Source organism: Podarcis cretensis, assembly GCF_951804945.1.
Source record: "Podarcis cretensis genome assembly, chromosome: 3".
Lineage (NCBI taxonomy): Eukaryota > Metazoa > Chordata > Lepidosauria > Squamata > Lacertidae > Podarcis > Podarcis cretensis.
In genome coordinates this window covers 123,732,254-123,748,714 of record NC_137172.1, presented here as the reverse complement: position 1 = coordinate 123,748,714, position 16,461 = coordinate 123,732,254, and the positions used below count along the sequence as shown (strand labels likewise).

At 45.0% G+C, this 16,461-nt stretch overlaps 1 protein-coding gene across 7 annotated transcripts in view; it reads left to right on the top strand.

Annotated features, from left to right (window-relative positions):
• The window catches only part of WDPCP (WD repeat containing planar cell polarity effector), a 214,286-nt gene that overhangs the window by 9,911 nt on the left and 187,914 nt on the right, over positions 1–16,461 (top strand). For 3 of the 7 annotated variants that reach the window (XR_013836996.1, XM_079969830.1, XM_079969826.1), the window contains exon 1: positions 10,440–10,468. The exons of 2 other annotated variants lie outside the window; for them this stretch is intronic. Coding sequence is in view for 4 of the 5 variants with exons in the window: in XM_079969830.1 (XP_079825956.1) it covers positions 10,455–10,468 (14 nt within the window). In the remaining variant the exon portion in view is untranslated. Of the gene's footprint in view, positions 1–9,864; positions 10,469–16,461 lie in introns of those variants that run through there. 2 more of the 7 variants (XM_079969831.1, XM_079969832.1) reach the window with 2 other exon arrangements.

Sequence of the window (16,461 nt, the reverse complement as noted above, 5' to 3'; positions counted from 1 at the left end):
ACACTTGCACCCGGTCAGCGAGGGAGTGGCCAGGCCCCATGTAGCTGCCGCCATCGTGCATGATGTTGCCTAGCCCCTGCCAATCCTGGAGAAGCTGCCACTGCAGATTGACTGCTTGGCCATGAGGGTGTGTCAGCTCCAAAGGGCCCAATGCTGTCAGAAGAAGCAGTGCAGGAGGCAGGCTTTTTTTGGCCAGCACTGGGCCGGCATGTACTAGCTGAGTCCCTCCTGGGAGGGAGGAATTTGCTTGGGCATTAAGAAACCTGGTAACTTGCTTCAATTGCATATTCAGGCAAAGGGTCAAAACAGCTAGGACCCAACTCAGTTTGCTGTTGCTAATAGCGAGGGCAGGGAAAGAAGTACAGGGCTCTTGGAAGTGGATGTGTATATGACAAGTCAGTCTTGTGAGTACGTATTTTCAGTTAGACATACACAGGTCAGATTATAAAGGGAAAGTCCTTCCTATTTGCCAAGTATACGCAATTCCTATGCACAAATAAACTGCCTATTGAGTTAATAATAATAATAATAATAATAATAATAAATTTTATTTATATCCCGCCCTCCCCAGCCGAAACCGGGCTCAGGGCGGCTAACAACACTAAAACAGTGCAACATTATAAAAACATTATAAAAATGAATTAAAATCAAAAATTGATGGCAACCATAAACTAAAGTTTTGTAAAGATTGCCACAGGAGGGAGTCAGGCTGCGACCTGACCAAAGGCCTGGTGGAACAGCTCTGTCTTGCAGGCCCTGCGGAAAGATGTCAAGTCCTGCAGAGCCCTTGTCTCCTGTGACAGAGCGTTCCACCAGATCGGGGCCACGGCCGAAAAAGCCCTGGCTCTAGTTGAGGCCAGCCTAACCTCTCGGTGGCCTGGGACCTTCAAGATGTTTTTATTTGAAGTTCCTCTGTGGGGCATACCAGGAGAGACGGTCCCGTAGGTACGAGGGTCCTAGGCCGTATAGGGCTTTGAAGGTTAAAACCAGCACCTTAAACCTGATCCTGTGCTCCACCGGGAGCCAGTGCAGCTGGTATAGCACCAGATGAATGTGATCTCGCAGCGAAGACCCCGTAAGGAGTCTCGCTGCGGCATTCTGCACCCGCTGGAGTTTCTGGGTCAGTCTCAAGGGCAGCCCCACGTAGAGCGAGTTACAATAATCCAGTCTGGAGGTGACCATCGTGCAGATCACAGTGGCTAGGTCAGGGCGAGAGAGGTAAGGAGCCAACTGCTTAGCTTGGCAGAGATGAAAAAATGCCGCCTTTGTTATAGCTGCAATCTGCGCCTCCATGGAGAGGGAGGTATCGAAGATTACACCCAAACTCTTAACAGACGGTGCTGGCACTAATTGCACCCCCGCAAGAGATGGGAGTTGCCCCCTCAATCCCATATCGTCCCGTCCCAGCCAGAGGACCTCTGTCTTCGAAGGATTTAACTTCAACCGGCTCCCACGTAACCATCTAGCCACAGCTTCCAAGCATCTGATCAGTGCAGTGTGTCTGGGGCCGAGTCAGGATGGCCATCCATCAACAGATAGAGTTGGGTGTCATTAGCATACTGATGGCAGCCCAGCCCAAAACTCCGGACAAGCTGGGCGAGGGGGCGCATAAAGATGTTAAAAAGCATCGGGGAGAGAATCGCACCCTGAGGCACTCCACACACCAAGGAGTGGCGCGATGACAATTCCCCCCCCAAGCGCCACCCTCTGTCCCCGACCAGAGAGAAACGAGCGCAGCCATTGAAGGACTGTGCCCTGGATCCCCACGTCGGCAAGGCGGTGGTCCAGGAGTTCGTGATCGACCATGTCGAAAGCTGCTGACAGGTCTAGAAGAATCGGCAGCCCCGACCCGCCTCGATCCAGCTGTCTACGAAGATCATCTGTTAGGGCAACCAGAGCCGTCTCGGTCCCATGACCAGCACGGAAGCCGGACTGGAATGGATCCAGAGCCGATGTTTCATCCAGAAACCTACCAAGCTGTTCAGCAACCACTCTCTCAATCACCTTACCCAGGAATGGAAGATTCGAAACCGGGCGGTAATTTGATAGATCTAAGGGATCTAATGATGTTTTCTTTAAGAGTGGGTGCACCACTGCCTCCTTCAGTTCCCCTGGGAATGGCCAAGGGACAAATTGATGATATCCCCCAGGGGGGCCCGCACCTCATCTGGACACACTCTAATCAGCCAGGACGGGCACGGGTCGAGAGGACAAGTGGTGGGCTTTCCAGCTCGGAGGAGTCTGTCCACATCGGCTGGGGATATCTGGTCAAAGTGGTCCAATACTGGACCCGAGGACAGTCGAGGGGCCTCCAGTTCCTTTATTGTATCCAAATTGGTAGGGAGGTCATGGCGGAGCAACAGGATCTTCTCTGCAAGAAAGCTCGCAAATGCCTCACGGCTGTGTGTCAAATTGTTATTTAAATTTGGCTGTCCTTCGAGGGACGTTAAAGACTGAATTATATTAAATAATTGCGCCGGGCGAGAGCTAGCGGAGGCAATGGAGGCTGAGAAGTAGGACTTCTTAGCGGCCTTCACTGCCATCTCATAAGTTTTCATAAAAACCCTATAAGATGTTCTTGAAGCTCCGTCACGGGCACCTCGCCATACTCGCTCTAGCCGTCTGAGGTCCCACTTCATTTTCCGGAGCTCCTCGGTAAACCAGGGAGCCCGGTTTCTGCGGGGTCGCAGAGGGCGCTTAGGTGTGATCTCATTGATTCCAGCCCTCAACAAGCTCAGTCAATGAGTCGCCAGGGGGAGAAAGGTCCCGCAAGGCTTGACGGAATCTATCAGGGTCCATCAGCCTCTGCGGGTGAGCCCAAATTGGCTCGCCACCTAAGCAGGGTGGGGGTGGAACGTCAATCCTGGCTTTCAGAGCGTAGTGATCAGACCATGGCACCTTCATCGAAGGAAATATGATCACATCTATACCGACGCCAAAGATCAAATCCAGCGTGTGGCCTGCTTGATGTGTGGGGCCCGAAACAAACTGGGAGAGCCCTAGTGTCGCCATGGAAGACACCAGGTCCAGAGCTTGTGAGGAGGGAGTGGCATCAGCATGGATGTTGAAGTCCCCCAATACCAATAGGTTAGGGAACTCCAAGGCCCAGCCAGCCACCGCCTCCAGCAGGCCTGACAGGGTGGCTGCTGGTGCGCTAGGTGGCCGGTACACCAGCCAGACAGCCAAGCTCACCTCGGAGTCCCACACTAGGCCAACACATTCAATGCCGGGGATCGATGGTGATGGTCGAGCCCTGAAAGAACAATCTTCCCGGATTAATAATGCCACCCCTCCCCCCCCCGGCCCACAGTCTGCGACTGGTGGAGGACGGAGAAACCCGGGGGCGCCATCTCTCGTAAGGTAACAGTATCCCCTTCGTGCACCCAGGTCTCCGTCACACAAGCCAGGTCGACCCCCTGCGAGATGAAGAAATCTCGCAGGGTGGTGGTTTTGTTGCCTATAGACCTGGCATTGCACAACACCAGTGATGGAGGTGAGTAATCCTTGCTCACCCTACCCTCGTCCCTCGGGATGGCACGCAGATTGGAAGGGGTACGAGCATATCCGTATCTCGATCCCCTTCGCCTATGACATCTGCCCCCACCGCCATACCTCCCTCGCCCCTCCACAGTAGGAATCCCAAGCCTCATACTTGCCTCCATTTACAAAATATAAAAGCACGCAAACAAACAAAAAACAATTACACCAAAACAAAACCAATCCCCACCCCACTCAACAACCATCCCACCCCAACCCAAAATAAAACAAAACAAAATAAAAATATATGGATAAAAACCACCGTTTATGGTGGTACAACAAAGTAAAAAGTAAAAACACTTTTAAAACCGTTTAAAATATCTAAAAACATTTTAAACATTTGCTTCAGCAGCACCAGTGTCCTTAAAGTTGTGGTGGTGGTGAGTGTGGGCCCCGCCCCCTGGCCTGGTGAAGTGGGCTTGCAGGGGGAAGAGCCCTCCCCACAAACGCACGGCGAAGCCCGAGGCCTCCTTGGAGCCTTATATGCTGAGGTGGAGTATGGGGCCCGCCCCCAGACCCAAGATGGAGAATGGGCTTGCAGGGGGAAGAGCCCTCCCCACAAACTCACGGCGAAGCGGCAGTGGGGTACAATTTGCATAATGACTAGAAAGCTGAAGAAATGCAAATGTTGTTGTATGACAATGGAGTGTTGTGTGTGTGTGTATGTGTATGTGTGTGTGTGTGTGTGTATTCTTTGAAAGTTTTGCAATTGGTTTCCCACCTTACTAGGAAGCCTGCTTTGCTTTCACTGTATTTCTGATGAAAATTTGTGGAGTTTTGTCCTTGAAATCAGTAAGCTTTGTAGGCGAATTATTCTACTTTATTATGAAGTTACTTTTAAAATGGCCTTCCTACTGTGTTCTGAGAAATGAAAGAATAGTAGAAGACTGGATAATTCCATGATGCTGTGGTGCATGTTAAATAACTTTATCCGGCATAATTGCCTGGGATTTGCATAGTGAACTTTCATCAGCTGCAAAAAGCATTCCAGTGACACAGACCAGGCTAAATTGAGAGGCCCAATATTCCGTGAAGTGAGATTGGAGGCAGGCAACTAACTGCAAGAATGGAAACAATGAAATGAGTTGTTTTAGCAGGATGACTTTTCTGTGGAAATTTACATAATTGCCACTCTAGCACAGTGTTTCTCAACCTTTTCTGACCGTGTCCCCCTTCCAACCTTGTTTCCTTCCTGTGGCCCCTCCTCTCCTGCCGGTAGAAAGGTAGCTGTTTAAATGTTTTGTTTTGATAAAGAAAAATAGGGGTGGTTTGCTTTTGCTGCCCCACCCCCCAAGGGACTGCGTCCCCAAAGTCCATGATCAGTCGGAGATGAATGGATAGAGGCAGGATGCAGCGAAAGCAAGGCAGATCTTTATTTCTCTGTTGTAGCAGAGTCTCCCCCGCCCCCAGCGAGGAGACAAGAGAGACCCAGAACCAAGAAGAAACATCTCTTTGAAGGGTTTTCATTTTGGTGTGGAGAAGGACATCCCCTCTACAACAGTCAGAAATTACACATAAGGTTGGGGGGGGTGTTTTACTGTGGCTTAGGCCACAGGTGTGATATTCCTGAGAATTTAGCAAGTTTTACATAGTTCCAGACACAGTTTACACAGTCTCGTGCCGTGGCCCCCCATTTACGCAATTTTCACCTGAGGCCCCCTTGAAATATCCTGGGGGTCCCCATGGGCCGTATCCATGACAAATGAGTTTTAATAAAAAAAAAAGTTCTATTTACAAATGAAACCTTTAAATAGCTACCTTTCTACCTGTAGGACAGGAGAGGCCACAGGAAGGGGGCCACAGTTGGAAAAAGGTTGAGAAGCACTGTTCTTGGGTGTAAGCTCTATAAACTTTTGTGTTTACTTTTTAGTAAAGTTGCATAGGATTGCGCTTAGTAATGTTATTAAAATGATTGCTGCAATTTTCAGTCTACCTAGAAGGGAATGAGGGTTGACCTGTACAGTAAACATCTTATAGGTAAGGGACATAAGACACGTGAAACAGTTAAAACTGCAATAAATCTACTTGGTGTCTAAATTCATTGATCCAAACTAGCATTTCATTCTGTTAAAGTAGGAAATGGGACACAAAACAACTGTGCCCATTTAGATACCTTTTTTTTGTACTTCTCCGCACTAGTCAAGTAATCTTGAACTCAAACTGCAGGAAATACTTGGAATTCCACTGTAACAATATCCAACAGAGAATATTTAAGTAGTATTAAGTTTCAAATACCTGAAGCAAAATGCTCTTCAAGCATCATAAGCAGTTGCAGCTTATAAGAACTAGTATAATCTAGTTTCTTTTTACCATTTCCCAAATGAGGCATAGTTTTAATTTTGTCACCAGAAATTTACTGCAGGGGGGAAATGAATATTGCATTTCATTAAAGTATGTCTAAACTTTAGTATCCCCAGTAAAGCTGGGCGATATCTAATTTTCAACATATCACCAGCTAAACATCACAATATTTAAATATATCACGATATATGGGTCTATATAATTGAATTTAAATGTTACATCACAAAATTAAAAAGAAAATACAAAAATATGTTGTATAGAAAGTAAAATGTTACTAAAAAATAGATGTTACCTATACATATAAGAAAGTTATTCCATTCTTTAAACCCTTAAATTACATCCTCCTGTATGAACCTGCCCACAATAAGTGTCCAGCAAAAGGCTTGCTCTGTGTGCTCTCATCTTCAGAGATATAGTGGCTACATGCAGTGGGTCAGGTTTTCCCCTGCCCCGGACTTTGACACTCTTCTCTCAACCAGCCACATGCCATGTTGCTTATTTGGCCATATATGCTTTCTACTTCCAACACTTAAGTTAGTCAGGCAATGGATGGAGAGAAGCTTGTTTCTAAGACTGCAATCCTATACACTTAAACTTGGAATTAAAATCTCATCAGACTTGGATCACACCCATAGCATACATTTAAATCACCCCTATACCACTTTAGGGGACGCGGGTGGCGCTGTGGGTTAAACCACTGAGCCTCTTGGGCTTGCCGATCAGAAGGTCGGCGGTTCGAATCCCCACCACGGGGTGAGCTCCCGTTGCTCGGTCCCTGCTCCTGCCAACCTAGCAGTTCAAAAGCACATCAAAGTGCACATAGATAAATAGGTACCGCTCCGGCGGGAAGGTAAACGGCGTTTCCGTGAGCTGCTCTGGTTCACCAGAAGCGGATTAATCATGCTGGCCACATGACCCGGAAGCTGTACGCCAAAGCGAGATGAGCGCTGCAACCCCAGAGTCGGCCACGACTGGACCTAATGGTCAGGGGTCCCTTTACCTTTACCTTTATACCACTTTAGCAGTCATGGTGTCTCCCAGAGATTCCTAGGAAATGTAGTTGTTAAGAATGCTGAGGGTAGCTTTGTGAGTGGTCTCCTCTCAACAACTATAACAAACTGCAGTTCTCAGGATTCCTTGACTGTTTAAGTGGTATAGGGGTGATCTAAATGCATGCTGTGGATGTAACTTTACTGTGGCTTATGCTTGAGTATACATGGATAGGATTAAGCTGTAAATCATTCTTTTAAGATGAACATTCAAATCTTATTGGGGTTTTAATAGGTGATGTAGTACACCATCAAAATAACTTTTTCTCCATCATGGACTGGTTGAGCAAGATCCAGTAGTTCCAAGATTCCTTTTGCTGGGAGCTGTGCGACGTCAGGGATCAATAACAATGAGGCCCAAAAAGGCTACCTGAATAATTGTGGTTCCTTGTGGGCACCATACAGTTCTTCTGTTCCTCTACTACAGTGGTTCTCAATTAGCTAATTACTGAGCACCCCTTATTTTTCACAAGCCAAGCCACGGACACCCTACTTTTGATAACTGTATGGTAGTTACCTCTGCAAAGCAATTTTTTGAACAAAATGTGGGGTAGCTCCTAATAAGCAATGGATTTTAGATGCACTAAAAAGCAGACTAGGCCTGGGTGATAGCTGGTTTTCAACATCATGGTATATCAGCAGCTAAGCATCATGACATCCTGATGTACCACGATGTGTGCTCCCCCCCCACAAAGATGGGCCAGGTGGTGGTAGAGGGTGGGTGGGGAAGTCTAACAGAGACCTTACCCCATTGCTGGCTCGTGCTGGAGGCAAGGTGGGGGCTCCTTTAAACTTCTCCCTTGAGGGGAGTGCAACTGCACGCCTCTCAATGGAGAAGTGTGGCACAGCGGGCACTTCCCCAGCTGAGGGCTGAGGGGGTCTGGGATGCCTTACCTCCCAGCTAGCAGAGAACTACAGTCTATATCTCTGCTCTCCACAAAACTCTCCTTCCTGACTGCTGCCTCTGGACTTTTTAAGCTCAGCAGTTCCAGGAGATCTTCATGGTCCCAGGTGGTGCCATCTGCTTGCTGCGCCACCCATCTCTTACCTTGCCTGATTACACTGTTACCCTGGCCACTATACAGGTAACTCACAACTCACGTGCATTTAACTTGCGCACATTCAGCTTTACACACTTTGCAAAAAATGTTAAAAAAATTAAAAGGGAAAAGGGGTGGGTATCCAGTAAAAAGATTTTGTCAATCCCAGCTGTGGAGTTGGTAAAGCTGTAGGTTGCAAAGGAACAACTGAGAGGCTTAGAATGTACTCTTGATTGTTCCTCTATAATGGACTTCCTCAAACTTGGCCCTCCAGATGTTTTTGGCCTACAACTCCCATGATCCCTAGCTAGCAGGACCAGTGGTCAGGGATGATGGGAATTGTAGTCCCAAAACATCTGGAGGGCCGAATTTGAGGAAGCCTGCTCTATAAGCAGGGCTGCCTTTTAAGTTCAGTGCTGACTTGAATTCAAGTCAAGACTGCAAATGAAGAATTGAGGGTGAATTTAGTGCGCTTTTGATTCTTTGAAATTATATGACTCTATAGGTCATTGACAGGGACGCAGGTGGCGCTGTGGGTTAAAGCCTCAGCGCCTAGGACTTGCCGATCGAAAGGTCAGCGGTTCGAATCCCTGCGGCGGGGTGCGCTCCCGCTGCTCGGTCCCAGCGCCTGCCAACCTAGCAGTTCGAAAGCACCTCCGGGTGCAAGTAGATAAATAGGGACCGCTTACCAGCGGGAAGGTAAACGGCGTTTCCGTGTGCGGCTCTGGCTCGCCAGAGCAGCGATGTCACGCTGGCCACGTGACCCGGAAGTGTCTCCGGACAGCGCTGGCCCCTGGCCTCTTAAGTGAGATGGGCGCACAACCCCAGAGTCTGTCAAGACTGGCCCGTACGGGCAGGGGTACCTTTACCTTTAATTATATAACATATGTTTTTAATGTAATTGCTTCTCTTTCTTTTGCAGTGAAATCATTTTCCATTTTAGGTATTGACCTACTGAACCAATGGAACTTGATTTTCACCTTCAGTTTCCCCCCTCTAGTTCTCTTTCTTCCTGCTGTGATCAAAGGGGTCCCATTATCTTGAAAGAGCGGGAGAAGGACATTCTTTTGGCATTTTCCTGATGCTGATTCTCTGAAGCAATGTTTTGTCTCTGAGAAGGCATTCAGTGGTGTAGTTAGCACGTCACATTAAACTATAGTTTAAACTATACTAAAGTTCAGTGAGATCTTCAAACCAGATGTCAAGTGTGCCTTTGGGAGAAAGATCAAACTTGATTTTAATTCATTTTTATAATGTTTTATAATGTCATACTGTTTTAGTGTTGTTAGCCGCCCTGAGCCCGGCTTCGGCTGGGGAGGGCGGGATATAAATAAAATTTATTATTATTATTATTATTATTATTATTATTATTATTATTATTATTATTATTTTGTTTTTAGGCTGACAAACAGCAAAATGTACAAGTGATATGCAGTTGCTTTCACTTCAAAAAGTGGGCAAAGTGAGTTTATATTTTAAACATATTGGCATCTCCAGTAGCCTTTAGGAGATGTGCTTCAAGGAATCTTATTTTTTTTAACCATAGAACGAATGATCTTGGGACAAGTTCTGAGGGATTGTTTTGAGAACCTTCTACTATGTTGAAAGATATTTTAGCTGACAGCATGAAGATTGACTGCTTCATTTGTAAAGGGAAGGATTAAAAGAGTTAGTCAGAAGTCATTACACTGAATTACATTTTCTTGCTGACAGTGATTGAGATATGTTAGTAATAACTCGAATGTGTAGGTGCCTTTTTCCTCACAGTGTCTTTGGTCTTTTATGAATACTTGAAGTAGTCCCAGCAGTGGGTCATCTAAGAAAATAGACAGGGTTGTATCCATTCAGGGCCAGCCTAAGACATTTTGGCACTTGAAGCAGACCCTAAAGTGGCACTCTGCTTCACCAGGGTAGAAGGGGTGAGGGACGACCTACAACAGGAACAAAGGGGGAAAGGAAGTTTGGCATTGGGTTCCCCAGTGGATCCTGCCGCCTGAGGCTGTTGTCTCATGGGTGGGCTGGCCCTGTTTTCAATGGCTACCTTCTGCCAGCAGAAGGAGGCCTTCTGCTCATGGGAGAGTCTTCAGTCATGCTGAGGCCTCTGCTAAGCTAAGCAAAAAGAAGAAGTGGAGATGATTTCTGCCACTTACTCCGGCAGTAATTCCCCTCATGTCACTCTTCCATGTTGCCTAACACCCTGGAGCAGATTTTTAGAGATGGATGGGACTATACAAGGAAGGAGGAATTGGGAACAATCACCTTCTGCTCTCTTCCATTAGCTGAGGCATCTGCTGGCGCAAAAGGCCTTCTGTGAGCATAATGTGTCTTTTCTAGGGATCAGACAAATATGGAATTTGGGCCCATCTCTATGCCACTGACAGACTTCCAGCGCCAAGGCAGTAGGGAAGCTTGAATTAGCCACACCATCCCATATTGCCCAAACAGCACACGGGTTAAGGGCATGGCTCTTAACAGCTGCATTTTCCTGGCAGTTTGAAATCTGAGTAAACATTGAACTTAGCACAACATGCTAATTGGAAGGTGGGAGGTTTATTTGCTAATTGAATGTTCACATATTATATGTAGCAGAAGAAGCCTTTGAAATAATTAGGGCTGGACATTTGACCTGTCAAAAATACTAGAACAAATGATTAAGACTTAACCAGGTGTTTAATTTTTAAAGCCCTAGTCAGCAATTACCGGTAGTTTTGCTAGAGGAAAGGAAGATAGTAAAGAACCAGGCCTTTGCCATGCTCCAGGGTAGACCTCTGGCAGGCTCATTGCTATAGTGATTGCTCCAGTTGTTGATTCCTAATTTAAAGCATTGATTATTCCATGTTGCAATAAGAAAAAAAGAAAACTAGGCTGCCATCTTCACAAAGTAGAATTCTAGATGATTTTTGATTGGTCAGATAATAAACAACCACAACTGGTCAGTTGATTGGCACCTGAATCCTAGAAGAAATACTTGAAGATCATGGCCACAGTTACCACAAAGTCTTCAGAGGATGATGGGCTAAACCAACTAAAGCATGCTTCCCCAAACTCGGCCCTCCAGATCTTTTGAGACTACAATTCCCATCATCCCTGACCACTGGTCCTGTTAGCTAGGGATCATGGGAGTTGTAGGCCAAAAACAAATTGGAGTGCCAAGTTTGAGGAAGCCTGAACTAAAGCAAAATAAAGCTCATATCAAATTAGGCTTCATTTAATTATTTGTTTGCAAAATCTTGTTAGAAGCATGATCCATGTTTGGGTTTTAGGCATGTCTGTATTGGATCTTCTTATGGTCCTTGTTTGGCATGAAAACAACTGTGGGAATCAACTGAGAAATGAGAGTGGTGTGTTGTACAGGTCTCCTTCCTATGCAGTAGGAAAAGTTCTATTTTATATTTGCATGATCTGCCATGGGTTCTGCCTCTGATTATTAGTGGTATGTGCACAGGTGTCAGAGTTTGTGGTAACATTTCAGAATTTTGTTAGAATCAAACTTATTGTTTATGATCAGTTACATGGAGAAGATTTGCTTGTTCCTTCGTGTTATAATAGTTAAAGGGTTATTTCTTTGTGCGGCAGGCAATACCAATTCATGTTTATATTTCCCTGTCTACAATTTATTCAAAGGCTCTCCAACCTTTTTTCTTCATTTATGTAATGAATGAACCTACTTTTCTGAAGAACAGCATAATATAATTTAATATATACCTGTTGAAATCCAGAATGTGTACTTCGTACACTTTTCTCCTTCTGAATACATCTGGGGTGACTAACCTGTGGTCCTCCAGATATTGTTGTACACTAGATTCCATCTGTCCCAGGCAGTAGTCATGAGTAGTGGGAGCTGTACTCCAGCAGAATCCAGATGGTCAAAGGTTAGTGACCCATTTTCTAAAATCAGTAACAGGTTGCATATTTGTTGGATCAGCTATTTCATGTTTGTGTTCTGTAAGAACCCTCAGATGAGTGTTCTCGAGATCCAGTTGTTAATATTAAATTTATATTTTATCCTCAAAATGTGGGAATTTTTCCAGTAATTTCAGTGTGCATTGGATGGCATTATTGACTTAATAATATTTATTTGGTGGGAGGCATTTACACTTCTCTCACAATTGAGGAATGGTGGTCTTTTTGTCCTGGGAAGCTTCTCTTGCTGCATCACCATATAAATTTCATTATGTGTAATCTGATGTCATTCAACATTTTATAATACACAGGGTAACACCTGAAAGATGGCTGTTGGCAGTATATTTCTTGCTCAATTTGAACACTCACTTCTCACTATATTTTAATGTCTCTTAAGAGGCATAACAAATCTTTGTGTAGTTTTTCCATTTGTGCTGGAATGATCATTCCATCACATACACCATCATATCAGTTTCCTTGCTATTTTAAATTTAAAGGGATCTTCTAATTGCATATTCTGTGCCTGTGGTAGTTCTGTTCCTATGGCCTCCAGTTTCTTATGATATGCTTTGGATTTTCCTGGAGAGCTAATTTTCTGTGTTGTGAATGGGAGTGAAAGCCTCAGGTTCTCTGTTACATTAACAATTTAGAAATATATGAAGAAAAGTCGTTTTTCTCTTCCTGGGCAAGATGGAAGTTACTTGGAATTAAGTAATCCTTTAACTTAAGTAAATATTTATACAGTGGTACCTCTGGTTAAGAACTTAATTCCTTCTGGAGGTCCATTCTTAACCTGAAACTGTTCTTAACCTGAGGTACCACTTTAGCTAATGGGGCCTCCTGCTGCTGCCGCACTACTGCCGCACGATTTCTGTTCTCATCCTGAAGCAAAGTTCTTAACCTGAGGTACTAATTCTGGGTTAGCGGAGTCTGTAACCTGAAGCGTATGTAACCTGAAGTGTCTGTAACCTGAGGTACCACTGTACATGCTTGAGAACTGGACTGTTCACTTACAATGTCAATGCTTACTGAGATGGGTAGGGAGGATCTCTCTTTTTCAAAACCTGGGATGGGCAGGGAAGGATATAATCAGTATTAAAAACTCAAATATACAAGCTAGGTGCCAAATGGCTTCTTCAGCCAGGGTTTATAATTGCCAAAATGGAATGCCTAGTAGCCGTTTTGGGGACAGATGGCTTGAAAGTCTTATTTTTCAATACAACTTTTTGGTTCCTAAAATTCTGATTCAGAAGGGGAAAGACAATAGTTTGCTTATTTCTCCTCCCCCAGAACTCTCTTGTATCCCGAAAAATCTGTCTGGCAGGGCTGGGGAACCCCCTGGAACAGTGGCAGTGTTGGGTGCTAGAGGAAATTTCAGTGAAAACCACATCCTCTTTGCTTCCAGCAGAACTCCCCACTACAGTGGAACCCATTCTGCAATAGGAGAAAACCTTCCATTGCTGGAAGGATCAAAAAAATTGCATTTTAAATGTTGGAAAATGCAATATACCCAGAAGAGATGTTCTAAATATTGAAACACTTTCATCCTATAAAGCAGTGTTTTTCAACCTTTTTTGGGCAAAGGCACACTTGTTTCATGAAAAAAATCACGAGGCACACCACCATTAGAAAATGTTAAAAAATTTAACTCTGTGCCTATATTGACTATATATAAAGTAATTCTCTTGAAGAGGAATCAAATAAACACAAAGAAAGTATTTTATAATTACTTTATTATGAAATAGTAAGTAAAAAGAAATATGAAAAATTATAAAATACTTTATTTTTAAATCTTTCGAATTTTTCAATTTTTCCCACGGCACACCAGGCAACATCTCGCGGCACACTAGTGTGCCGCGGAACAGTGGTTGAAAAACACTGCTATAAAGGATAGAATTTTACAGGATGTGTTGCTAGTGTGTGAAAACAGTCAAGATCCAAGGATCCCCAGGCATGCAGCTCCAGATGGTGGAGATATCAAGTGCTATCCTGGCAAGCACCTTCACTTGATCACAAGTGGCTAATTGTTTTCAATTACATGTTTGAAAAGACTTGTTACCAATTAGGCCTCTTCTAAGTGCCAATTCTCCACTGTGAAAATGGACAAGAAGATTCCACAATGCCACCTTTTACAGGTATTTCCCCCTGTATAAGACGAGGGGGGACGGGCGAATGTTTTTTGGCGTGAGCCCGAGATTGTAAGCGGCGATTGGCCGCTTGATTGTTTGGGGGAGGGGGATGCTGAAAATCACTCACCCGCCAGAACGCAGCAAACAACCGCTGCATGCTTTTTAAAAAGAAGAATTGTGACACAGCTTTATAGTGGTCCATAGACTCAAAATACACAGTACAAACAATGGTATATATCACGTTAAGGCGTAAGAGCCGCCTTGCTAGCCAACAGAGGAGCTTTAGCCTGTACAGTGGTACCTCGGGTTAAGTACTTAATTTGTCCGGAGGTCCGTTCTTAACCTGAAACTGTTCTTAACCTGAAGCACCACTTTAGCTAATGGGGCCTCCCGCTGCTGCCGTGCTGCCGAAGCCCGATTTCTGTTCTCATCCTGAAGCAAAGTTCTTAACCTGAGGTAATATTTCTGGGTTAGCGAAGTCTGTAACCTGAAGTGTATGTAACCCGAGGTACCACTGCATATACTGATTTCTGATTCTTGCTGCCTCCGAGTGAAAGTTTGCTACAGCCTTATCCTCAAGGAGAATCTTATCATAAAATGAGTCAGCAGTTCCAGGTTGTTATGTTAATATTGGTTTGACAAATACTGTCTAACCTGTTTATACAGACTAGATTATAATAAAATGTGTTTCATACATTCAACATCCTGGGAACATGGGCACAGCCTATCTTGGTATGGGATGCCAGCCACTCTTCCACTCAACATTTCAGATGGAAAAACATTTAATCTGACCTTTAAAAACGGACAGTGATAGTTTGGCACGGTCAGATTCTTAAGGTAGGGAGGTGACAGAAAACCCTGCAGATACTGAATTCCTAATGCAGATGAGCCACAGGTCACATATGAGTGAGATTGTAAATCACTGAGGGCAACATCCCATAACCTCTGTTTCACAGTTTTGAGGGCAGTATTAGAGTTGCCATATCTTGAAGAGCAAAAAAGAAGCCACTGCCAGCCCGAGCTGGGGAAAGAGATGTGAAGGTACGCGGGGCCTCATTCCCCAGCTTGGGCTGGCAGGGGCCGCGGCACGCAGAGCAGCCTGCGCCTGAGGAGCCCGAGCCCAAGCCAAATCCCCCCCAATAAACAAACAAACAAACAAACAAACAAACAAACAAACAAACAAACCCACCCCCTGGACATTTCTTTTAAAATATAAAATTCCCCCCGGATGGGCATGTTGGCCCCCCAAAAGAGGACATGTTTGGGATTTCCTGGACGTATGGCAACTCTACCCCTGGGCTATTACAAGGGCAGTAGCAGTTCTAAGAGGAACACCAGACAACTGGAGAGATGCTTTAACATCACATTGCCCAGACATCTCTCTTGGCTATGCTACAAACAGAGTTTAACAGCTTTGTATTTGAAAAGTTAAAATCTGCTATAAATTGGCTTGATGGAATTAAAGGTGGGATTATACATCTTTCAGATAAATCAAAGAAGCCTAGTCTACTGGCATGCCTTACAGAGGGGTGTGAAACTACTGCTTTCTAGAAGTACCGTACTTACCCATCCATTAGATGCCACCATGTATAAGACCTGCCCCCTATTTTGGGGGACTCAATTTTAAGAAAATGAGGGGAGATTGCCAGAAGTTGTTGAGCCTCTCCTCCCCCCCCCCCAGCTGCGGGCGGGAAACACTCCCTAGATCATTTCCCGCACGCAGGTAGAGGGAGTGTTTCCCTCGTGCAGCAACATCAAGGGAAGTTGCGCTCCAGCCAGCTGGTTGGTAACTTCCCCTGATGCCGCTGGACGCAGGAAACGATCCAGGGAGTGCTTCCCGCGCACAGCGGCATTGGGGGAAGCTGCACGCCGCCAGCCAGCGCTCCCAGATAGCTCCCTGCGCGCAGCGGCTTCTTCCCCCCCAATGCCACTATCCATGTATTGGATGACCCCAATTTTTTGACATGATTTTTGTGTCACAAAACCTCATCTAGTGCACAGAAAAATATGGTATATTGAAATATTTGTTGTTCTGTTTAGTTGTAAATGTATAGTAGTAGTTTAGGTCAAGGGGAAAAAATACTTCATAGTGTTTCTGTGTACTTATTCATACAAGAGATGTCTCTAAGGGGTAGCAAATCCCCCCCTACATTTTTCACATAACACCATTCACTCCTCCAGTTTTCACTCACAGTATACCACTGTTCTATATAGTATAGTAAATAATTGCTCCCTTAATAATGGCCTTCACTGTTGTGATTTTGCTCCACATCAATCCAGAGCAAGTCACAGCTCATAGGTAGCAGAATAAACAAAGCTTAAACACTATGCAGGGTTCCAAAAAGATTCAGACGCAATCAGCTTCATCCAGTATTATTTACTGAAGGGAAATGAGCAACAGTCACGAATCCAACTCTTCCGGATTGGCACAGTCCTTAAGAATCCAGTTGCAGCAAAACCTTAAACTTAAAATAAGACTAAAACTTAGCACTTAAACATAGT